Raw genomic sequence first — 25322 nt, 5'->3', positions numbered from 1 at the left:
GTGAGGAGGTAGACACCTACTATGGGATCTAAGGGCTGGAGATGACAGACAGCCTGATCTCAGGGTCCTGGAAAGCAGCCAGAAACCAGGGCTTCTTTCTTTCTCTCCAGGCCCACATCTCTTTTTCACTCACCCAGCGTATATTTATCGAAGCCAAATACATGTAAGCTCTTCCTTCTCCTCTCTATGAACAAGCAGTCCCACTTAGGACAATGCCCTGATAACACAGAGACACCCGTGTCCTACACTTGCTGTCGGGTGGAGCCAGGGTTTCTCTTCCTTGCTTGGAAAGCGTCTCCCTCACCAGCTTCAGTTCCTCAAAGAAGAGCTTGAGGAGTCAGGGGACTTCCTCCTGTGTGCAGGACGTGCCTGCTTTGGAAGGCTTTCCACAGACTTGGATTCCCAGGGGAGGCAGCTGGTTACTTCATAAGTGGCTTGTCAGTGCTGAGGGAAGATGCTGTCCTTGTCACCACCCCACATGTTCTCGGTACAACCTCAGGCCCCATCAGCTGTGGGATCCTCGTGACTGAACTAATTCAGCAGGCAGATCCTACCACCCACCATATGCCAGGTGCCAAGCCCTGGGCTAGGGAGGTGCTGGGGTGAGAAGATGAAGACGACACGGTCCCCTCAGCTCTGTGCCCCATAAAGGACCCACGCTGGTCCTTCTGATGCAAGAGAGTTTAACCAATGACCGAAAAGTGGCCCACATCCCCTTCCAGTCGGAGCAGTTGCTTAAACACCCGAGAAACAATGGACAGAGGATACTTAAACTCTACAGTTACAAACAGCAGTTTGTAACAAGAAACAACGGAGGAAACAAGGAGAAAACAACGGACAGAGGAAAAGACTTTGCCTTTGCGTGAGACTGACCTGGTTTCAGAGGGGGCCTATGCGACACCTCCCCAGTCACTCCACCCTTTGCTCTCTTAGCTGAGGCAGCAGAAACACGTTAGCATCTGTTTGGGCTTCTCGAACGACCAGAGCAGCGTGGCTTCTGCCAGGGGGCCCTCATTTCTGACGCTTGGAGGTTTGGCGAAAGCTCTCACCGGGTGAGTCCCCGGAAGCAGGTGATAGAAACCAGACCCTTCTCCAAGCCTCCAAGCAGCCGTTTCTAAACACAGGTCTGCTCCGGTTCCCACGTGGGAGCTGCATTTGGGTGACTCCCACCATAGCTGCCCGTGTCTGTTCTCTGCGGTTGTCCTGCTTTGCTTGGTAACACGATCCCATTCCGGTCACCAGAATGCGTGGTGGTAGCAGGGAAACAGCGGGTAAGCAGGCCTTCGATGACTATGCTTTGTGACCGTTCACTCGTCGGCACATCCTCCAGCTGGGCATATCCTCTGTGCTTAACCCCCCATAGATAACCATAGATAAAGGCAGACCTCACCCGGGGGGGGGATGCCTGTTCTTATAGGAGAGGACCGTGGGAGCCCCAGATGGCTTGTGAGCGGAGTGGTGTGGCCTTGCACGGGCGTTAGAGTCGTCTGACAGCCGCACGGAGGGCGGGTGGAGGGGTGGGCGGTCTGGAGGCTGCAGGGGAGGAACCAGGTGGTGGCTGTGAGGAGGGCCCCCTCCCCTGCCACACCATCTTTCTTCTGCTCATCCTCCCCCCCAACCTGGCCCTGACCCCAGGTCCCCAGAGTGTGTCACTTGTCAGATGAGCAGAGTCTGCCTCTTGGCAGGGGGAGAGAACAGGCATCCTCCATCCCTGCTCGTGCTGGGCCCAGGGCAAGGGCCAGCTGGGCAGCTGACGGGTTGGCAGGGAGAACATGGTCTGCTCTGCTGTGTCCGCAGCCCCTGGCACTGGACAGCCTGATTAAGGACCCGCCGTGTCCAGGGCTCCTCACGGGCAGCAGCCCCATCTCTGCAGCCACGGCTCTGCCTCCTCCCCTATGGCTGGCGCTCCCACGTGGGCTGAAATGCTATGACATCGTCCCCCACCGGGGCTCTGCCACCCTTTCTGCTGTTTCCTGTCCTCTTTCACATCCTGGCCCTACATGCTTCTGTGCAGGAGAGGCTTTACAGAATTATCTCCCAGCCTGCTGTGTTCTGGCTTGTTCTTTATCTGCATCGGGCTCATGGTAGAGGTTAGAAATGTCTCGAAGGAACCACTGCTGCTTCTCTCCTCTTTCTCAGCCCTCTGGTGACTGTCATGTCGGCCCCGAGTTCTCCCTCTGCTTGAGGGTTTGTGTCTGTGTGTCCCGCTTGCATAAGTCGTACCTCCTCCATCAGACTAGCAGCTTCCCAAGATCCAGGGTCTGCCTCCATCTTTATTTTTTATTTATCTCTTTATTACTTTTTTGAGGGGTGGGGAGGGGCAGAGGGAGAAGGAGAGAGAGAATCTTTAGCTTTACTTTATTTTTTTTTTCAAGATCTTATTTATTTGACAGAGAGAGACACAGCGAGAGAGGGAACACAAGCAGGGGGAGGGGGAAAGGGAGAAGCAGTCTCCCTGCTCAGTGGGCGGGGATGCGGGGCTCGATCCCAGGACCCTGGGATCATGACCTGAGCCGAAGGCAGAGGCTTAACGACTGAGCCACCTAGGCGCCCTGAGGAGAGAGAGAATCTTAAGCAGGTTCCATGCCCAGCAGAGCCCGATGCGGGACTCGGTCTTGCAACCCTGAATCATGATCTGAGCCGAAACCAAGAGTTGGACTCTTAACCAGCTGAGTCACCCAGGCACCCCTCTGCCTCCATCTTTAGACTGGTGGCTTCTAAGATCCAATTTTTTCTTTTCCCTGAAGCAGGGTAACCCTGGGCAGCGACTGTCTCCCCTTCGATCTGAGAGCTCCTTGAAGACAGGAGCGCTGTTTGGGGATGCCCTGTCTGTTTCTCGCTGATGCCCCAAGCTGAACTCTGGCCTGGATGCTCTCTGTGGATACTCAGGGGCTGCAGGGAAAGCCTCCTGGCCTATCTGGAAATGGCAGGGCTGAGCATGGGTACAGCAGGTGTGGATTTGGCTGGGGCCAGAGCTGTTGGGGCATGGCTGTGGGCCTGGTACTGAGCTACCATCTGGGGCCAAGGGGAACCCAGGACATCCAGGCTGAAACGAGCCCTCAAGGCCACAGGTCCTGCTCCAGGGAGGGCGGTGACTTCACATCAGAAGTCTGTACGGGGAAGGGGCAGAGGATGGCTCCTGGCCAGCCCGACTCCTCATACTTCCTGTGGTTTCTGTCTCGGGTCGGGGCAGGAGGACAACCACAACTACTATGTGTCCCGTCTGTATGGCCCCAGTGAGCCCCGGAGTCAGGAGCTGTGGGTGGACGTGGCCAAGGCCAACCAGAGCCAAGTGAAGGTCCACAGGATTCTCTCCAACACCCACCGGCAGGCTTCAGTGAGTATGCCAGTCCCTGGCAGCGCTGCCTTGGGCGGGGAGGCCGGGGGCCAGGGCATTCGGCCTGGTCGGTGGGCGTGGTTGTGGCCTGAGGTCCGTAATCCGGGAGGTGCTTTCCGGGGAACCCTGGGGGGGCTGGCCAGAGTGAAGGTGCCCACCCCTGGTGCTGGGGGCCTGTCCTGGACATGCCTGCCCCCTGCCCTGTCCAGACAAGCAGGGGGCAGTGTGGGTGGCCAGCTTCCTGGCCTCCAAGCCTACAGCTTGGCCCATGCTGATTCTCTCCCGTGCCCTGCAGAGAGTGGTCTTGTCCTTTGATTTTCCTTTCTACGGGCATCCTCTGCGGCAGATCGCCATAGCAACTGGAGGTAAGGCTGTGTTGGTGGGACTGGGGGAGGCTTGGAGATCTCAGCCAGAACCCAAGGGACCTACCTGGGAAGGGTCACTGGAGACAGGGGTGTACAGATAGACGGTGGGGGGTCCCACATTGGGTTCTCTTGGGACCCCAGTCTCAGGAGGGAGATGAATGTGTGTGTTGGACCACCTCCGGGACGTTGGCTGACTTGCGTGTGTGTGTGTGTGTGTGTGTGTGTGTGTGTGTGTGTGTGTGTGTCCTTCTGGGCCAGCTCAGGCCAGGATTGTGGGCAATCCCTGTATTCCCTGTGCTTCAGTCTGTGAATGAAAGGGAGGAGGAGACTTCACTGAGAGTCTGGCTCTTGGGATCAGGCTCCTTGTTGATATGAGGAGCCCATCTTAGATTCCTGTGCACTTTCCCAGGGACAGGGAGAGGTGGAATTCTATGCCCACCTGGAGGGGCAAGGAGAGCCTTCTCTGCTCTGGAGCCCTTTTGCTCCATACACAACAGACCCGGAGCCCAGCAGGTGGGGATGGGGAACAGAGGTCCAAGATTTGCCTCCAGCTCCATCTGCACCGCCCCTTCCTACACAGGGAAGCAACTCCTCTAGGCCTTCTCTGGTGATTCCTCTGCCTTTATCCCCACCCCAGGCTTCATCTTCATGGGGGACACGATCCATCGGATGCTCACGGCGACTCAGTACGTGGCGCCTCTGATGGCCAACTTCAACCCTGGCTACTCTGAGAATTCGACAGTCGCTTACTTTGACAATGGTGAGACCAGATCTCAGAGTTTACGTCAACTGGCTCCAGGGATCACTTGGTCCAGCCCCTCTATTTATTTTTTTTTAAAGATTTTATTTATTTATTTATTTGAGAGAGAGAGAGAGAGAGAGCATGAGAGGGGGGAGGTCCTCCCTGCCCTGCCTCCCCGGCCAGCTAGGTCTCTGCTCTCCTCCCCAGGGACAGTCTTTATTGTTCAGTGGGACCACGTCTACCTCCAAGGCCGGGAGGACAGGGGCAGCTTCACTTTCCAGGCAGCTCTGTACCACGATGGCCGCATTGTATTTGGCTACAAAGAGGTGAGTGAGCTTAGCTGCGGAGATGGCTGGGTCTTGGAGTCTTCCATTCAGCAAATATCTGTAGAGAGCCTGCAAATGTGCCAGGCGTAGGCCTCGGTGCTAGGAATACAGCAATTAATGAGATGGCCGGAGGCCCTGCCCTTGTAGGGCTATAGGTCTGGTTGGGGAGATAGATGGTAATTGCAGGGACAAATGTAGAATCACCACTGTGACAAGTGTTCCTAAGTAGAGGTGCCTGGTGCCAGGAGCGCCTTTCACAAGGCTTCTTTTTTTTTCTTCATGAGGCTTTTGACCTCAGCAGAGGTCAGGGGAGGCTTCCCTGAGGAAAAGAGTTGAAATCTGCAGGATGCATAGGACCCAAGGAAGCAATGAGGAGAGGGAGAAGCACGTTCAAAGGTCCTGTGGCAGGACAGAGCAGGGCTGGTTCAAAGCATTGAAAGAAGACAGCAAGGCTGGAGGGGAGAGAGTGGGGGGCAAGATAGGGCAGGGGAACACCCAGCTTTGCCCTTGAGAAAGGTCACTCTGGTTTCAGAGTGCAGAACAGAGTGTTGGTGGCTCAGGGGGAAGGCTGCGGGATGGTTTCGGAGAGAGATGTTGCCAGCTTGGAGTAGGGTGGGGTGAGATGGAGAGAACTGGACAGATTTAAGAGCCAGTGAGCAGGCGAATTAATAGGATTTGGAGATGTGTTAGGTGGAGGAAGGCGGAGATGGAAGAAAGGATGTGACTCCCAGGTTTCTGGCCTGCGCGGAGGTGCCATCCACTGACAGCAAAGAAAAAAAAGGAAATGTGCTGGAGATGGTGTGGGGGAGACTTGCAGTTTGGGTGGGGGGCCATTGGATTTGGGATATATTTGAGTCCTCCGAGAGGTGCTGCACAGCAGGCGGATGCATCTGGAGCTCAGAGGGGAGGTCTAGGCTGACCCAACGGTGTTTAGGGAGGTAGATGGAGCCTTTTCTGCCCTGCTGCAGATCCCTATGTCCGTCCTGGAAATCAGCTCCTCCCAGCACCCCGTCAAAGCAGGCCTGTCAGATGCCTTCATGATTCTCAACCCTTCCCCGGATGTACCAGGTGAGTCCCTATGGATCCAGCGGAGCTCTCGATGGGCTTGGACTGAGCTCTGACTGAAGGCGGGTGGGGATTGGCAGTGGAGGGGCTGGATGGAGGACAGAGAGCTGAGCAGGAACTGAGGGAAGACGGAGCATAACGAGTTCCAACTTTTCTTCATTAAAGCAGAGGAACCCTTCCCCCCACACCCCGATGAAATCTCCAGTGGGAGGTGCTGCTCTGGTTTTGGAGGGGAGAGGAGCTACTCAGCACCCCGTCCATTTAGAAAATCTCCCAAAACACCAAATTAGGGTTTTTGAGTCCTCCCAGGACACAACTATAATTGCAAACCCATCCCAGGTGATAGGAGCATCACAGGATGCTTCAGGGGAAGGAAGACAGTCTCAGCCACATCATTATCTCTCTGTCCTTCAGCAAATCAGATCTCGCCAGCCTCAGTTGCTTCTTCTGTAAAATGGGGGGAGGTGTAGCTGGAACAGCGCTTTTTCCTTCCTGGTCCTCCTCCAGTTCTGATATTTTGGGGGGATCACAGCTCTTTCTCTTCTGCTTCTAACCTCCCTGCGGACTCCCAAGAGGGTCTTGAATTCACATTTCTGGGGGAGGCACTACAGACACACCACCCTCTGTTTCGAGACCCCTGGCACTTTTGAACCTGAGCTCTTCTGCTGTGCAGTGTATGCCAAAGTCCTCCTGTCTAGGGGCGCCTGGGTGGCTCAGGCGGTTAAGCATCTGCCTTTAGCTCAGGTCATGATCCCGGGATCCTGGGATCAAGCCCCGCATTGGGTTACCCACTCAGCAGGGCGTTTGCTTCTCCCTGTCCGTCTGTCCCTCCCCGTGTTTCTCTCGCTCTCCCTCGAATAAATAAAATCTTTTTTTAAAAAAAGTTCTTCTGTCTAACCTGCAGGACCCCAAAGAGGAGCAGACCCTTGTCTGTTCTCCTCTATCTCTATCTGTACTTGATGGGACTAGGGGATATTCTGAACTTCACCCTAGCCACACCAGGCTGGATGAAAGGACGTGCGTGGAAGGCACCAAAGTGCTTTCCTGCAGAGAGGCAAGGCGCCACCATTCTGGGAACTCCAGGGATTCCAGGGGAAGTATCTTCCCTGCATCTGTTGGTTGAGTTCAGTCAATACACATGTTCTGAGTTTCTACTCTACACTATGTTCTGGGTGCTCTTGAGATACAATGAAGAGGAAATCATGGAGGGATTCATCCTCTGAGCAGAGCCTCTGTCCCTAACGGAAATCTGAGGGAAGGGACCAGGGCTCATGTTACAAGCCTTTATCCAGCACCTTCCACATGCAAAGTTCAGTCCAGTGTGAGGGGCTTGGCTCTGGAGTTGGAAGCATGGAGTCCAAACTCCCCACAAGCATCTGACCTCTGGCAAGTCACTTATCCTCTTAAAGTTTATCTCTTTATCTGTAGTGGGGGATGTACGTGGTTTGTACCTGCTAAGGTATTGTGAAAAAGAATGCAATGATGCACGTGAAGCGTTCGGTCCGACGTCTGGCGCATCGAGTCTGTGAGTCCTGCTTTAGGATATCTTCCTATGCTAGCCTTTAGCACACGACACAGTGTTCGATAGTCCAGCAAGACATCTGGTATGGTAGCAAACAGTGCAGAATAGGAGCATGTGATGTCCTGATGCTGGTGTGTCACACGTCAGATGCCACGCCCACAGGACTTTCACATGACTTCTGTAGCTAGTGGGAAAACAATCGTGTACATAGGGGCAATTTTCCAAACTTCACCCATGTACACATCACCTTTGAGATTTTTGCCATTAACATGAATTACTGTTCTGTTATTATGAATGCTTTTCTTTTTTTTTTTAAGATTTTATTTATTTATTTGTCAGAGAGAGAGAGAGAGCACAAGCAGGGGGAGCGGCAGGCTGAGGGAGAAGCAGGCTCCCCGCCGAGCAAGGAGCCCGATGCGGGACTTGATCTCGGGACCCTGGGATCGTGACCTGAACCGAGGGCAGACGCTTAAACCAAACTGACCGAGCCACCCAGGCGTCCCTATGAATGCTCTTCTTTATCCTAATTTATAAAATGATATTTTTGCACGAATAAATGTACCTGGTTTAAAACTCAAAAGATACAAAAGTTTGTATAGAAACAGTTAGGTTTTGGGGGACAATGGGGGAAAAAAGGAAAAAATTAGGTTTCTCTCCCATACCTGACTCCTGTCCCTAGTCCCTCCTTTCTGGAGGCAACCCCACTACCGGCTTATTTCTAGAACTATAAGCCTACAGGTGAGCATAGGTTTGGATATTTAACACAAACGATGGTATATGATGCCACTGTTCTGCCCTTGAACGAAGTATATCCTGCCCATCATTCCATATCAGCTCACACCTCATTCTTTTAATAGCTACTTGATAGCCTGTCACACAGATGTACCTTAATTTAGCCAACTCCCTGGACATAGGCTTTACAGCTGTTTCCCATTTTTGCTACAACAAATAATGCGGCAGTGAATATTCTTGCAAGTAGCTATTTTTATGCCCTGTTGTATTTCTGCAAGATAAATTCCCACTACTCCTCCTGCCCCTCCCTGACCTTCCCTGAACACTCAGTGCTCTAGCGAGCGGCTCACCAAGACCCCGCACCATAGCCCAGTTCTCACTGGCTGGTGAACGCCTGTACTGAGCTGGCTGCTACCTAGTTCAGTATCTCTCTGATTGTATTAGTTAGCTCTTGCTGCATAACAAATTATCCTGAAACGTGGCAGCTTAAAACAGCAAACATATTATCAGCCCAGAGTTTCTGTGGATCGGCATGGCTTTGCTGGGTCCTCCAGTTCAGGATCTTGCCCAGGCAGCTCTCAAGGTGCTTGCCAGGTTACAGTCATCTCAACCACCTATTGGGGTGGGGGTGTGTTTCCAAGAACTCTCACATGAGTGTAGGCAGGATTGACTTCCTTGAGGAGGCCCCCCTCGGTTCCCGCCATGTGGACCTCCCCATAGGAGAGCTAGCTGGCTTCCACCAGAGCAGGCACGCAAGACAGCCGTAGAGGATGGGCAAGACAGAGGCCAGTCTTTTTGTAACCTAATCTCAGGAGTGCCATCCCATCACTTTTGCCATATTCTATGGGTTAGAAGCAAGTCACTAGGTCCAGCCCACACTCAGGACAGGATTCCACTGGGTGTCAATACCAGGAGGTGGGGCCACTGGGGGCCACATTGGAGGCTGCCTGATTACCACACTGATTACCATCCCATCTGCAGGCTCTGAGCTTTATCTTATTTGGTCATCCTCCCAACACTGCAAGTGAAGTCTCTACTTTCTAAACGAGGACACAGAGGCTCAGAGACTTGTGAAGTGACTTTCTTGTGATCACACAGCTCCGAGAGAGAACTAAAACCCAGATCTTCCTTTTTTTTTTTTTTTTTTTTAAACCCTGGGGTTGACCTTTGAGACTTTCTAAATCTAACCCAGCCCCATTCCAGCTGGAGGGCGAATCCTTTCCTCAGCTCCCCAAACACCCACAGCCCTATGTGCGCACATCCCAGGCTGTTTTGTGGGATGGGTAGTTCTTAGCGCCCAGGTACCCGCTGCCTGTGTGCCTTACGGAACCCCATCTGTCTCATTGGTGCCTCTCTCACGGGGCTTTGTGGGCTGGCGGGGTCTCAGGAAATGTGTGTTGGATCCAGCTGTTCTATGAGGCTAAATTAGAGGAAGTCAGATCCCCCCAGGGAGTGTCTGCATCTGAGCTTTGTCAGTGATTCTGGAATGAAAGGCTGTTTTAGAGCAAGCCAGGGAGATGTGGGGAGGCAGGAAGAGGGGCAGGGGGAGGAAGCACAGCCCACCTACAAAAATAGGAGGGCAGTTGTGCCTGTTCTGATTATGTCATTCTCTGGCCCCTTGTTGCTGCAGCAGGAAGTCAAAATCCTTAACGTGGCATTCAAGGTCCTGCGCAGCTGACACAGCCTTCATCACCCACCACTCTCTGTCAGGCATCACTGGTCTGCATGCCTTGTTCCCCAAACGTGCCAAGGGCTGTCCACATCTCTAGGACACAGTTCTTTTTTTTTTTTTTAAGATTTTATTTATTCATTTGATAGAGAGGACAAACAGCGGGAGAAGCAGACTCCCTGCTGAGCTGGGAGCCCGACATGGGGCCATGGGGCCCAATCCCAGGACCTGGAGATCATGACCTGAGCCAAAGGCTGATGCCCAACCACCTGAGCCACCCAGGCACCCCTCTATGACACAGTTCTTGTATAAAATGGCGCCCATTTTAACCCTTTTGTCACTTGGCAAAATTCTCGTCATCCATTGGTCCAGCTCAGATGTTGTCTGTTCCCTGCAGCAGAACTCATGGTTTCCTCAGGCCCCTTCTCCCCAACTGGCCATGGGATCCTTGGGGGCTCACCGTGGCCCCAGGGCTTCGCTCAGTGCCCGCGGCAGGAAAAATGAGGACTAGTGCAAGAGAGGGTGACCCTGAAGGGAATGGGAGCAGCAGAGACCTTGTCCTCTGCCCTTTGGTGACCCCAAATGAGAACAGAGGCCTGATGCCACTTGAGGTGGAAGAAGTACTTTGGTAATTAATTGCATCTCTCTCTGTCCGAGGTTTTTAGCCTGGCTCCGAGCATAGACTTTAGGAGGAATATTGAGGGGTGGATGGAGCATATTCATATGCAAGCATTTTTCTGGGACAGCATCCATGGCCTTCATTGGGTTTTTAAATGGGCCACCACCTCTGCTTTGGGGAGTGATGGATTTTATGTGGCTGAGAGGTCAGATTCCTCTGGGTCTGCTATTCAACCCACAAGTAGGGAATTAGTTTGGATTAGGCTGAGCTGCAGATAACAGTAAATCCCAAATAACCGTGAACCGGGGCTTCAGTGAGACACAAATTCAGGGGCAGCCCTCTGGTCTGCAACTCCTATTATTACTACAGATATCCCCATTGTCCGAGCCTCCCTGGGACACTGCCACCAGAATGGATGGTATCGCTGTCTTTGTACCCAAGCCCCTCCCTGCCTGGAGTGCAATGAGAAGTGGAGGCTGGTTTCCCCACTGTTCCAGAATCCCCCAGCCACTGAACCCAGTCTGGTGTCTGGTCTGCGGGACTGTCTCTTTCCCCAGGCTCCACTTTCCTCCCACCCCTGGCTGAGGGCGGCGGGTCGGGGGGCGGGGGGGAATTCAGCACAGTCTCACTCTTGGGGTTGAGAGAAGGAGATGCTGCAAACAGAGTTTATCTTACCATTATTTCCTTACATAAACTGCTACACCGGCTTTGCAGCAGAGAGCCTGCAGAGCATGCCTGATGCAGAGAAAAGATCGATGGGCAATTAGCAGCAGCTTTTTGCAGAGGCACACAAAACATACAAGGTAGCTTATAGGCTCTTTATTTGGCCTCCGGGGCCCCCAGAAGTCAATAAAATTTCCTCTATTCATTTGTTTAAGAAACTCTTCCTTGGGCAGGGTGCCTGGGTGGCTCAGTCATTAGGCATCTGCCTTCAGCTCAGGTCAGGATCCCAGGGTCCTGGGATCAGCCCGGCATCGGGCTCCCTGCTCGATGGGGAAGCTGCTTCTCCCTCCCCCACTCCCCCTGCTTGTGTTCCCTCTCTCAAGCTGTGTCTCTCTCTCAGGTAGATAAATGAAATCTTTTTTTTTTTTTTTTTAAACTCTTTCTTGGGGCACCTGGTGCCTCAGTTGGTTAAGTGTCTGCCTTCTGCTCAGGTCATGATCCTAGGTTCCTGGGATTGAGCCCCACGTCACTCTCTGCTCAGTGGGGAGTCTGCTTCTCCCTCTCCCCTGCTTGTGCTCTCTCGCTATCTCTCTCTCTCTCTCTCAAAAAAATAAATAAAATCTTAAAAAACAACTCTTTCTTTCATGGACAGGATAAAAGCAACTTTAGTGTAGCCAATGTCAAAACTGACAGAGGTTCTGAATTAGTGGAATCAGTTCATGAGGATTTCATTATTCAGGGCTCCAAATTGTAGCCCACCCCTTGGGATATGGGACCCTCATTGTGCTCACCTCTGGGGTCCCCTGCTGGGGCTCCATTTATGATTATTGAATGAATAGTCAAATGAGCAAGGAAATACATGAATGAGGGACGCCTGGATGGCTCAGTGGGTGAAGCGTCTGCCTTTGGCTCAGGTCGTGATCCTGGGGTCTTGGGATGGAGCCCCGCATCAGGCTCCCTGCTCAGCGGGGAGTGCTCCTCCCTCTGCCCCTCCCCCTGCTTGTGCTCTCTCTCTCTCTCTGTCAATATAAATAAATAAAATCTTTTTTAAAAAAGGAAATACATGAACAAAAAGACACAAACTTTTTCCAAAACTACCATGTTATATTTTTTATATTGGAACCACCCATTTTGGAGGGCAATTTGTGGCAGGACTAGTCAGTCTGATTTCTTCTGACCCATCCAACTCTTCCCCACCGGTGTCTGGTTTTGAAACAAAATGGGACATGTAAACCTCTCTTTTGAGCTGCTAATGTCTCTTGTTTGGGCAGAAGCTTTGGGCAGACGCTTTCTGCGTCTGGATCTTAGTATTTCTGGGATCTTTGATGAGTGGAGGCAGAGATAAAAACAGAACGTCTCAAACTGCCAGAAATGTGGCTTTGGCGCGGCCTCTCTGCCTTGGTTCCGGAGGGATCTGTTGGTCATGCAGATGGACGTCATCATCTTTGGGCGAGCCCCAGATGTTGGCGAGATAATCCAAAAGCAAATAACTCAGGCAGGGATATTAAGAGTTCTGTTTATAGAGAAATAAAAATATTACCAAAGCCATACACTCAAACAAGTACAAGTTGGCCGCTGAGGTGAGCAAATATTTTTAATCAGAGGTCTATTTCCACACGCCCACCCTCATCTCCCTTCCTACTGTACTCATCTCCCCTGCCTTCCGGTAGGGCTATCAGTGACGGTCTTTGGGGCACATCTGACCCTGTCTGGCTGTGTCCTTCCTTGAAGCACACCCCCAGCTCTGGTTCCTCGGCCCAGGTGGTGGGGAGACCCATCCCTAGATTCTGGTGTGAGGTTTGCTGGGAGCCTCGCCTTCCCTGGTTGCTGCTTGTGTGTCTCTATCCCTGAAATCGGCCTCCTTGACAAGTTCATGTCTCCATTCAAGCCCAACCCTGACTCCACTTGTCGCTGCCATTTCACCTTCCTTCCCACTCTGGGGACAAGCTGTCCTCTACATCCTTGCAGGTGGAGAGATCCGGAAAGCCAGCTCTCCTCTCCTTTGAGCTCTAAGGTGGGAAGGGGCATGTCTGGCTGCAGAGCCCATTGGGGGCTGCCCTTTTGAGAAAGGCCATAGTCTGGTGGGCTGGGGAGGAAGGGCGTTCTTCCTTTAGGCTGTGGACTGAAGTTATAATAAGTTGCTGAAGGTTTTGTGACTATCTATAATCCACTCATTCATTCACAGTCATTTCTTGAGGCCCTGTTATGTGCAGGGCCTGGTGCTAGGGACTGGGGGATGGAGGGAGCTCGCAGCCTGGTGGGGCAGGTGGCCAGCAAAGTCAATATTGATGGAGCGGTGTGACAGGTAACACTGGACATCATGCAGGAAGCTGTGAAGCTCAGAGGAGGGGCCACTAACTGTGCCCAGGGAGGGTGGAGAAGCCTTCAGGGAGGGCGTGTCCTTTGAGTTGAGTCTTGAGGGAGGAAGCAGATAAGGAAGAAAAGTTTACATAGACTCTAGACCCCATGGTCTCAGGCCCCTTGGAAGATCTGGAATTTCACTTTGTTTTCTTTCCCTTACATTTTAGTGCTAAAAGGGGTGATTTTTCAGAAGGAGAGATGGCCCTTGGGGGTGGTGTGTGGGACGGGGCTGTGGAAGGCTGCCCGGGTGTCCTCTATCTAGATGTCCCACATCCCCTAGGCTCACTCAAATCCCAGGCCACCTTCCCATAGCAATTGGTGCCGCACGGGGAGGGCCCTGCAGCGCCTATGGACCTTTATTAAAGAGTAAAGATTAAAAACCGAGCAGAAAAATTACAGAAAGCTGACCTTCCTCACCCCAATCTTTTCCAGACCCCCCTCCTGCTTGGCAACGGGCCTTTCTTGTACCAAACAAATTGTGTGTGTGTACAGGGTTCTGTGAAACTCACTCCCTCAGCTTTTGACGGAGGAGTCTCTCCTCCGAAGGACCTTGGTAACCCTGTAGACATCGGGCAGTGACTGCCTGAGATACATGAAGTTTTCCTCTCGGCCCCTTCCCTTTCAGACTTAGGCTTGCTTAGGAAAACAATAAGCACACAATTACTCCATCTTTGGGATGTTGGCTTAATTATTTATTTTTACTGAAACGTTGTAAATGTTTCCCTTCTACCCTTTCAGAAACACAAATACAGTGGTCCGCCCCTTATCTGCGGGCACACCTTCCATGATCCCCAGCGGATGCCTGAAACCAGGGGTAGCACTGAAGCTTATAGATACTATGTTTCTTCCTATGCACACATACCTATGATAAAGTTTAATTTATAAACTAGGCAGAGTAAGAGATTAACAACAGTAACTAGTAATAAAATAGAGCAATGATAGTAATGTCATGTTATAAACGTTAAGTGAATGTGGTCTGTCTCTCAAAATATCTTCCTGTACTGTACTCACCCTCCTTTTGTGAGGAGATGGAGGGAGTTGAGTGGCGTTGCTGACGGGGGGGGGGGGCGGCGGGTAGGGGGGCAGAAGTGGGTGTGGGGCCACAGACCGTGAAAGCAAAGCCGCGGATGCGGAGGTCGACTGCAAAGAAACCAGAAGCTACGGGGGCGGGGTCCCTTGTGTAGAGTCACGAGAGCAGAGTGACCACGTCTCTTCCCGATGGTGTGTCCAGTGACTCCAGATTGTTAGCTTGAAATCAACCTGGGGAGTATTTAGACCACAGAAGTCAGCAAATGCCACCCACCAGTCAGGACTCATTCATTGCATAGGACGATGTTTCCGGACATTCTGCCGCTGGGAATGTTTCAGCGGCTGACGCGGGCATCACTGCTCTCTAGCACAGCAGTGTGGTATGGTAGGGAGAGAGCACCAGACCAACTGCGGTTCAGTCCTGGGTTAAGTAGGAGGCATCGATTCCGAGATCAGGGATAAACCAATGACAGAAACGAAGGTGAGATGTTCTTTTAAGCAGATTCAGGAGGAGGGCAGGGGGATGGGGCACCCAGCACAGGAACCCCTTCCTTTCACAGCTGGGCCTGACGAGTTGTGCTGCCACCCTGGGGAAGATTCCTCCAAAGCACCTTCAGCAGAGACAATAACTTACATTCTTGCCTACTCTCGGCTTCCAGTACCAAGAACCCAGCTCAAATTAGCTTAAGTGGAAGGGGTAATATGAAGTAGCCCAAAGAACAAAAAGGAAGAACTGAGAGCCAGAGAGACAGGAACCAGGGCAGGACACCAGAGGCTGGAGAGCCACCTTTATGTTCTGCTTCATGAGGCTTGTGCGTGAGATTGGACCTGGGGTCATTCACGGACTTGGAGCTTACATTTTCTCAGCTTCGTTGCTAGAAAGCAAAGGGCCTCTGGTTACAGTCGAAAAGCCCCAGAGAAGGTCTCTGATTGGTCCGCTTGCATCACATGCCCAGCCCTGGACCAATCACTGTGCAGCCAGGGAGGAAGGGTCTTGGAGGAAGATGGTAGCTCCGGTGCAGATCACATGTAGGAATGGACTCGGGGTAGTTCCCCAAAGGGAGTGCTGTTTCCAAAAGGAAGAAGGGGTGCTGGGCAGGCAGAACACTACATGACTCCTTCCTCTTGTAGGGAAATTCATTCACGAAGCTCGTAGGTTGGCTGCTGGCCTTTCAGAGCCTCAGGACACCCCCCCCCCCAGGTCACGGTTCTTGGGTGGGTGTGGGGATGCAGTGGGATATATCAAACATCTCAGATTGTCATTTTAGGAGAAGTCTTTTCATCCTCAATTCCACTTTCTTCCAACCAAGTGTGTTGTAGCAGGTGTTTCTGTCTTTCCACATCACAGACAAGAAACTGAGGCCCTAAGATTGGGAGCAGAACTCGAATCAGAACTCAAGTCTCTTGACACCGATGTCCTGCAGGGAGTTCCTGCAGGGACTGAGGCAGAACATAAGCCCAGCCCCTGGCTGCCTGGCCCTGAAGCTCGCTCTGGCTTCCATCCAGGACAGGAGAGGTTCTCCAAGTCCAACCTGTGCATCTGCAGACATTTGCAGAGTGCTCACTGTGGGTCAGGTTCAGGACCAGATGCTCACAGTCTAATGGCCCTAAATAGACCCTAATGACCCCACATATGGGGAATGCAGTGGGAGCAGGGTGCCTGGCCTGGGTAAAGAAGAGGAAGGAGCTGGCGAAGGAAGGCTGCTTGGAGGAAGTAGCTCTGAGCTGGATCTGGAAGGATGAGCTAGACAAGGAGAGAAGGGGTGGAAGAACATTATGGGTCAAGGGAACAGCAGCTGTGAAGACACAGAGCCATGCAGAAGCATGGGAGCTCCTACGTCCTGACCTCAGGGGCAGCCAGGCCTGTGTGTGGAGTAGTTTGACCTGTTGACAATACAAAGCTCCCCTCTCAGGGTCAGCTCCTGTCCTGTCTCTGTAGCTTCAAGATCATTGTCCCAGGTTGATGAGTTTCTTCCTCCCCTCAGTGGCTGCATCCTGCCTCCCCAATCCACTTGCTGCAATCTCTTGCCCACCTATCAGGCTCCAGGGACAAGCCTCGAAGGCCTCTGGCCATGAGATGCTTCTGATGATGGGCTCTGCCTCTGTTTCAGAATCTCGGCGAAGGACCATCTTTGAATACCATCGTGTGGAGCTGGATCCCAGCAAGGTCACCAGCACGTCAGCCGTGGAGTTCACCCCACTGCCCAGTGAGTAGGGGTCGTCCCCCACCGAGGGAGAGCATTCCACTGGAAAGAGCTTCTCAGTCAAACAATCTGGGTTCCATTCCCAGGCCCACCACTGACCCCTGTGTGGGTGTGGCCGCCTAATTTCTCTGGGCTGCCATTTCTCATTTGTCACATGGGCCTAACCCCACTTCTGTCCCAGAGCTATGGTAAGGGTCAGAAGCAGGGTAGGTAGAGTTGAGGACAAATGTCAGCTCTGACAGTAGCTGGCACATCCTGGGCCTGGGTTGTGGTTTGTACTTGATACAGAACAGCCATGGTTATTGACACACAATTAAAACCCAGGAAAGGTGTACCCCTGAGAATTTTTAGACTGAGCCCCCAGGAAAGGTAATCCAGGAACTGAATGAATCGGTCCTTACATTTCTTTTTTTTTTTTTTTAAGATTTTATTTATTTATTAGAGAGTGAGCAAGAGAGAGAGAATGTGTGCGCAAGTGGGGGGAGGGGCAGAGAGCGAGGGAGACGCAGACTCTCCACTGAGCAGAGAGCCTGAGATGCCAGGGCTCAATCCCTGGATCATGACCTGAGCCGAAGGCAGACCCTCAACCGACTGAGCCCCCAGGTGCCCCATAGGTCCTTACATTTCTTGTTGCATTTTCCTTAGAGGAGGAGTAATGCCGGAGTCCACAGGCAGGAGGCAATAAAGGAATTTAGCCAGCAATCCTCCAAGAACCATGGCTCCGGCCCTCCCCCGTGCCCCACTCACCTGCAGTTGAGGCCACATGTCCATGACCAAGGCTCCAGCTACTGCTGTGGACCCCACAGTTGGATGTGGGTTGGATGCTCTTTGGGATATGGTCAGGGCAGCTGGGGAGAGCAAGGGAGAAGACAGGATTCTTGTTCTGGCATTTTTACTTTCTTTTTATTTTTTAAAGTTTATTTATTTATTTAAGTGATCTCTGCACCCATCGTGGGACTCAAACTCATGACCCTGAGATCAAGAGTTGCATGCTCTCCAGACTGAGCCAGCCAGGCAGCCCCGTTCTTGCATTTTTTTCTTTAAGATTTTATTTATTTATTTATTTATTTATTTGACAGAGAGAGAGAGAGAGAGAGAGAGAGAGAGAGAGAGAGAGACAGCGTGAGGGGGAACACAAGCAGGGCGAGTGGGAGAGGGAGAAGCAGGCTTCCTGCCGAGCAGGGAGCTGGATGCGGGGCTGGATCCCAGGACCCCGGGATCATGACCCGAGCCGAAGGCAGTCGCTTAACCAACTGAGCCCCCCGGGCGCCCTCCGTTCTTGCATTTTTGAAAGAGAGTTTTAATTTCCTCTCCCATCTCACAGTACCTGCTGGCTTCCCTCTGAAGCCATGGCCTTCTCCCTGCCTTCTGGGGCCTTTCCTGCCTTGCCTCCCCCTGCTTCCTCTTCCCTGGGGATTCTGGGAGCAGGGGGGTGGAGAAAGAATAAGGGGAGGAGGAAAGTTCTTGAACACTAGGCCTGTCTCTGCAGGGCTCAGCAGGTGTCTTCCCCTGGAAAGAGGAAGGACACAGTCACCATGGGGTCGCAGGATTAGGGCCCCTTGCGGATCACAGCCCCACCCCCACCGCAGCTGCCCTCTCTCTTAGGCAGGAGACACCTGGGGCCTGAGAAGCAGGGGTTCCTCAAGGACTGCCGAGGGCAAACCTCAAGTCCTAGGACTTGAGTAAACTGCACTTGGGAGCAAGGACATCCAAGGGCAGGGTAACTGCCTGGGCGGAAGTGAAGCGTCCTGGGAATCATTTCTGGGACACTGTCTGTACATTTCAGCCACTTCCCACCCCTCCAGTGAATTTGGTGAGCGTTTAATAGCTCGCAGGAGGTCTGAAATGCAGATGAGAAATAAAGGTCAGTGGGTTGTACGCATACCCCACGGAGGCTCCCAGGCTTTTTTCTCATGGCCAGTTTGCCTGGAGCCTTCTAATGGGCCTCCAGAGCCACTGGGAACGAGCAGGCCATGGGATCCCATGTGGGTACCCCTGTGGGTGTGGCTGGTGGGGCAGGGGGCAGCGCTGCCAGGGCTAGGATTTGAGCCCCTGGAAGCCCGTTTAACTCGGTCCCGAGAAAACTCAGCATCCCCCAGTGCAGGATTTCTCTCTTACCTTTGGGTGGGGGAGGACTTAGCCAAGATTGGTCCAGAGGTGTGGATGGGCTATCTCCAAGCCATTGTGCTCTGTGGCAGGTTAGTCCGGGTCCCTCTTCTCGAAGACACTCATGAAAGGATGGCACAGGCTGAGGGTGGGAGCTGAAGCAGGGAAGCCCACCGTGGGACCTCAAGGCTAAGCGCTCAGGCTTTTGGCTCCCACAGACCTCAGTTCAAGCCCAGACCACCACTCCTAGCTCCATGACTATCTCTAAGCCTCAGTTCCCTCCCTTGTAAAATGGGGTTAACAAAACCACCCAGGCACCAATTCCGTAAACACTGGTCAACTGCTTACCACGTGCTTGTGATGGGGTGCTGTTCTATGCCGTCTGGATACAGCAGGGGACAAAACAGCTGGAGAGCTCCATTCAATTGAAAGGATGCAGTGCCACCTACAGCCAGTCGCTCCCACAGTGACTGAAGGTGACATGCTGTGCCCACAACAGCTTTTCTCCCACTCACCCACGGCTGGTTCCCAGCTGCCATCTTGCTGGGGGTGCATGGATTAATGCATTAATGGATTGCAGGAGAGTCCCAGGAAGACTCACATAGCGAGGAAATGTGTGTGATAGGTATTGAGTGGTTATTTTTCTGAGTCAGTTGTCACTTCTTGCTGCCAGCGGTGTGTTCTGTTCCATGCAGCTGCTCGTCGGAGGAGCCTTTCTATTGCGCACAGTTATTCTGGGTGAGGGCCTGGGTCTCCTTGGGATAAAACGCACAGGTTTGTGGCAGCTGCTTGCCACCCAGAGGTCATTCTGGTTCTCTTCAGAGTAGTGCTCAACTGCAAGCGAGCAATGCTTAAAATTCAGCCCCCATACCTCTTGCCCCCTGCCCCCCGCCCCGGCCCTCTCTGCTCCTGGGCTTGGCTGGCACCAGAGGGGTCCACACGCCGTCCAGCAGCCCGCTCCCGCTAACTCCTCTGCTCTCAGGCTCTGCCCTGCCCTGGGCCAGACCCCAGCTGTCGCTCCTCCTCGTTCCTGTCACCCTCAGCTTGTCCACTCCGCCCAGCCCATTAGCATTCTGGTTGCTGCTGGGAACACGGCTGCAATGGGCTCCTCCTGGGCCTCTGCGCACAGGGGCTTTTCTGCTTGGACTTCTCCTCCTCCAGGAGAGCGGCCAGGCTTGCTTCCTCCCTTCTCCTGATCTCTGCCCAAACGACCTCTCCTCAGAGGCGCTCGCCAACCATCCCGCCTCCCTGTTGTGCGCCACTATTTTTCGCAGCTCACCCCCGGAAATGCTAGCGCAGACTTTGTTGTCTGTGTACTGCTGGCCGCCTCCTGCTCTAGACTGCAGGCTCCGTGCAGGCAGCGCGTCTGTCTGTCTTTCCCTGTCCACCACTGCATCTCCAGCAGCCGGGACAGGGCCTGCGGCAGGCGCTCAATACATAGTTGTTGAAAGATTGCTCCGGGGCGCCTGGGTGGCGCGGTAGGTTAAGCATCCCACTCTTGGTTTCTGCTCAGGTCATGCTCTTGGGGTCCTGGGGTCGAGCCCTGTGGCAGGCTCTGCTCTCAGCAGGGAGTCTGCTTGAGGATTTTCTCTCTCCCTCTCCCTCTGCCCCTCCCCATGCTCACGTGTGCTCTCTCTCTCTCTCTCTCTCTCTCTCAAACAAATAAATCTTTAAAAAACAAAGAAGAATGAATGCAAGCATGAATGAGTAAGTGGACGAATACCTGGTCAGTACATTGAGGGGAATGAGTAAGACCACAGTCAATCACAAGCAGCATTCACAGGGCTCGCTGCATGGCCGGCACTCGTACAGACCCTCACTCGGTGTCACCTCATCTCATCCTCACTGCACGTCTGCCCAGCAGAGAGCACCAGGATCCCTCTTTTACAAAGGAGGAACTGAGGCACAACGGGGTTCAGTAACTTCCCAAGTGAGATGTAAACCCAAGTGAGCAGAGAGACCCATATACTCCCTGGGGTAGCTTGCTGCCAAGCGGAGAGCGAGAAGAAAGGGATGTAATTATGAATGCCTGGTTTACCCCCGCGGACCAGTGCTCAGGCTTCCCTGGGAGGTGAGTGAGGAGGCCGAGACAGGCCAGGGGAAGATCCTGGCGCCAATCCCCTCACAGGGACCGAATGAGTGCTCCCAGCTAGCACTGGCTGGGGGGCAAACCAGAACATCTTAAACATCCTTTTCTGTGATTATAGCCAACAAAAGTGTATTATAAACATTAAACTTGTTAGACGACTAGCTCTTGTTCCTGTCACGAGAGGAAACAGTGATGTGACATTAGTAGTGAAGCTAACCCTATAATGGCAATTATATTGCAATATAAAGGTGTCAAATCAATGTTATACACCTTAAACACATACAATGTTATATGTCCAATATATCTCAATTAAGACAAAGAATCCTTCTCAAGCCTGTAATTGTGGGCAATAGCCCAGCAGTATAACTTCCCAGGCTAGGTGAGATCCCTTTGTCCATGCTTCGAGGCCCCTGTAATTTTCCTTCACAAGCCTCATCACAATGATAATTACGTAGTTATGTTTGCTTGATGATCTGTTTAGTGTCTGTCTGCTCATAGGACTGTAAGGCCCAAGAAGGCAGGCACCAGGATTTACTGCGCAATCCCCAGCACCAGCTCAGGGCCCGACCCCCTGGGGACGGAAGGAGGAAGGAGGAAAATGGGGGGAGGGAGAAAGAGATGGAAGAATCTAGGGCTGGAGTCAAGTGAGGGTGGCATTAATGACTTCCAGGGTCCCTGCTAGTCAGGGACTCCGTACTTCTGTAAGGGCCCAGCACTGGGGAGAGCTGTGCCTTTTGGAGGTCCATGGAGATCCATGGAGGGTCTGAGGGACTGCCACCTTCTCTCTTGCAGCCTGCCTGCAGCATCAAAGCTGTGACACCTGCGTGTCGTCGGACCTGACCTTCAACTGCAGCTGGTGCCATGTCCTCCAGAGGTTTGTGCCCCGGCTGAGCCTCTGGTTCCCATGGGCGGACTGTGGAGGAGGGGCAGAGGGTGACATGGCTCCCCTCCCTGTCTCGGGCCTCATTGCCAACATGAGAGCCTCTCTAGCCTGTCTACTGTGCCCCCAGGACAAGAATGTCGCAGAAGTGAGTTTTTCCGTGAGGCCTGCGACCGATCAAGGTGACTGTGTAGCAGGGTCCCTGTGGTGACGCTAGGTTTCTGGAAGACCATCCAGGAATCCCATCTACGGCAGCTCCTCTTCACACCCCGGAAGGGTTGGTTCATCCTAGGGCAGGGCTTCTCAGAGAATGGTTCACAGCTGTGAGGATCGCAGAATCAGCTAAGGCTTGTGTTAGATATGCAGATTCCTGGGCCCTACCCTGGCCCCCAGGATCAGGATCTCTGGGAGGGAAGCCCAGGAGCCTGCATCTCAACATGGTGCCTCATCTGCAAACAAGTGTGAGACCTGCCATCTCCAAAGTCCCATTGCCGTTGGATGAGAGCCCCATGACCCCACCTTAAGATCCTTGTCAGGCTGTAACGGGGTTTCCGGAAAATCAGGGCTATGGAAATTGCAGGCATCTGTGGAAGGTTGGGTCAGGCTACAAAGCTGTGTTTGCTTGGTTTTGGAAACAGGGAAAATTCCGGATGAGATTCGGGTTCAGGGATAAAGTTCTTAAATCCAACTCATCTTCCATTCCTTGTCCTGAAATCATTTCCTCACAGATTAGACTCAGAATCCGAGCCCTGTTCTTCCGTCCAAAATAAATAAATAGCAGGGAGGGAAAAAAAAATTTCTCTGGGGACTTGGGCTCTCATGAGAGTGGGAAGCCCTATGAACTCCGAGAGCCTACGAGGCGATCTTGAAAATTGCAAATTACAGAGTCTGCGTTCCACGCAGCTGTGGGGCATCTGTCAGCGTTTCCTTCGCTCCTTTCAAATATCCCGGTGCAGAAATAGAAGCTGCCGCCGTCATGGGCGGCCTGGCCAGCACAGGGCACAGCCCGGGCTGGGAAGAGAGGGAGCTCCTGTGTGTTTTTCCCACCAGCTGTGCTCTTATTCACTCTCTTGGGGGCCTCAGTTTATTTTCCCCATAAAATGGGCTGTGGTGATGTGGCCCTGGGGGAAAATGGGTGAGGAACATGTCATCATTTTCATTTCTCAACTACCAAAGAGCATTTTTGCAAAGTGTGCAGGGCCCTGTGCACGAAAGGCATGGAGCCTCAAGAGAATACCTAGGGTAGACCCCAGCTTGGTCCGTCCTGCAGTGTGGCTTTGCAGCCTGGTCCACCTCGGGCACTCTCAAGTTTGTGAGCCACTGTCTCAGCGTGGAGAGATAGTCCAGATGACCTCAGTTGAGCCCTGGAATCCTGGGGCTGGCTGCCACCGCATGACTCAGCATCCAACCAGAGCTGAGCCATGAGAGCTTCAAAATGGGTCAGATGAAAGCAAAACCCTCACATTGACACATCCCCATTTAACACATATGCCCAAACCCGGAGGCTGTGACAGCTTAATGAGGGTTGGTCAGGTTGGGGGAGGGCAAGGCCTTGAGTGTGGACACTGCCTTTGCTGTGGTCATGTCCGTTCCGGGAGGGAGAAGCTCCAGCAGAGAGCAAGTGAGGCTGATGTGGGGCCGAAATCTTGTCCCCCGATGCCCATGGGCCTGGACTCACCCCAGCATGGGCCCCTCCTTGCCAGCCTTCTGGAGCCTTGGCATCCACTGAGAGCTGACCCCAGGTCCCTAAAGAGCCAGAGGGCAGGGCTGGTGCCGAGGGGCTGGCCATCAGGGACTCTCCCACCCACAGCTGCTTGCAATCACCCTGTGGGTTCTCAGCTTCCCCTTCCTCGCCACCCACTCTGCCTTCCGCAGCCTCCCAGAGCTTCCCGTCCTTGCGCTGGGGCTGGATCTGATTTAGACAATTTCACTTACCATGGCCGGTGTCTTCCTTTCAACCCACATTGCCCCCACCCTGCCAAGGGCCCACTCTGGAGTCTTAGGGTGACCTTAACTCCAGGATTTGGCCCAGGGAATGAGGGGCCATAATCCTTGCTTTCCAGTGTCACTGGGAGGGTCCCATGAAACAGGACAGAAGCAGCATATGGCTGGGGCGGCACTTGGCATTCAGGAGGCACTCAATAGTGGCCATATCTCAGGCCTTTCTTCTCTGCATCTGGGTTGGTTGGCTCAGGGCTTAGAATGTGATGCTTTTAGACTTATATCAAAGGCTCAGTCCTTGAAAGAATCAGTTCGTTTGGCTTAAAAAGAAACTTTGGCTCCCAGCCCCCAAGAGACCCCTAATCCTCCATGCCCCAAAATCGTGGGCACAGAGGACCTGAGAGTGGGGGAGTGGGGATGGCTTAGTTCATTCATCACCACTCCCCCTGCTGCAGGAGAAGCAGCTCGGAGCCCGAGGGGGCATCTTCAGAAGGAAACACCGACAGGGCTCGGAAATCCTCCTTTTTACCAGGTCTCTGGCAGATGGGTGGGCGGTTACTAGTGAAGAAAATTAACTAGCCATGAATCCTTTCTCAGCACTGGTGGCTCATGATATTATTCTTCCCATGCACATGTCCCAGAGCTTGAGTTGGGCTTGGTGGATTCCCCTGGCACCAGAGTGAAGAAGGGAAATTTGAGCATGATGCCATGGAGAACATTCCCTGGTTCATCCTCATACCCCCACCCCTTCCCTAGGGAGGCACTTGGCATCTTCCAACCCAGCTGAGCTGCACAGTGGCCTTTCCTGGAACACTGATCAGCCAGTTTTTTAATTTCTCCTAGCCTCTGGCAAGACCTTCATTCCTGCCCTTTAATGATCACACAGGAGACATTGGCTAACTCTGCTGATGTCTACCTCTCCTTTTCAAGTTTAGGCCCCTCCACAAAGAAAGAGGTGGATTGTCTGTGAATAAGCGAGGCTTTCCCAAGAAGACATTTGTGTGAATTCCCTGGATTCTCAGCAGTTCCATAGCAACCTAGAGTCAAGGGGATCTCAAAGTTCATTTGAGGTCATGCAGCCCATCTAGCTCCCTATACACACACATGTGGGTAGATGTGGCCCTGGTCCTGGGGAGCTGGGTCCGAAGGAGGGTAGAGATGCCACAGACACCTTCCCTTCCTTTTGGGGAAGGAGTAGTTGGGGAAGAAGGGTCTGACTGCTGATCCCACAGCTGCCTGGTGCTGAGGAGGGCCCCTGCCCAGTGGTCTTGATCACCGTGCAGCCCTGGGAGGTCGGCCCCCTCCTCACCATCACCGGAGAGCTGTTACTGAATGGGGGATGTGAAGGGGAGGGATTCTCTGTCAATCCATCACATCTCTTACCTTTTGGTCCCCTTGCAGATGCTCCAGTGGTTTTGACCGCTACCGCCAGGAGTGGCTGGCCTACGGCTGTGCCCAGGAGGTGAGAAGCTTCAGCGAGCCAGGTTGTGGGGAACCGCGGGGCTGCCAGCAGACCCCTCCCACCGTAGCTCTTTGGCTCTTGGTGAAATTCTCCCCTTCATCTGGGACTCTCAGACTGCTCTGAGCCAGTTAGAAGACTTGGGAGATTTTAGAGGGTTCTCTGGTCTCTGAGAAAAACACTTCTGGTGGCTTGGCCTTGGGTGGGCAGCTC

At 53.0% G+C, this 25322-nt stretch overlaps 1 protein-coding gene across 1 annotated transcript in view; it reads left to right on the top strand.

Annotated features, from left to right (window-relative positions):
* The window catches only part of PLXDC1 (plexin domain containing 1), a 55532-nt gene that overhangs the window by 20808 nt on the left and 9402 nt on the right, over window positions 1–25322 (top strand). The window contains exons 3-10 of the mRNA XM_027626243.2: window positions 3194–3337; window positions 3633–3702; window positions 4340–4462; window positions 4652–4770; window positions 5739–5838; window positions 16542–16637; window positions 21622–21703; window positions 25052–25112. Of these exons, the coding sequence (XP_027482044.2) occupies window positions 3194–3337; window positions 3633–3702; window positions 4340–4462; window positions 4652–4770; window positions 5739–5838; window positions 16542–16637; window positions 21622–21703; window positions 25052–25112 (795 nt within the window). The remainder of the gene's footprint in view (window positions 1–3193; window positions 3338–3632; window positions 3703–4339; window positions 4463–4651; window positions 4771–5738; window positions 5839–16541; window positions 16638–21621; window positions 21704–25051; window positions 25113–25322) is intronic.

The sequence above is a fragment of the Zalophus californianus genome, chromosome 16, assembly GCF_009762305.2.
Source record: "Zalophus californianus isolate mZalCal1 chromosome 16, mZalCal1.pri.v2, whole genome shotgun sequence".
Lineage (NCBI taxonomy): Eukaryota > Metazoa > Chordata > Mammalia > Carnivora > Otariidae > Zalophus > Zalophus californianus.
The sequence above is the reverse complement of the archived record's forward strand: the minus strand, read 5'-3'. Positions and strand labels throughout refer to the sequence as shown.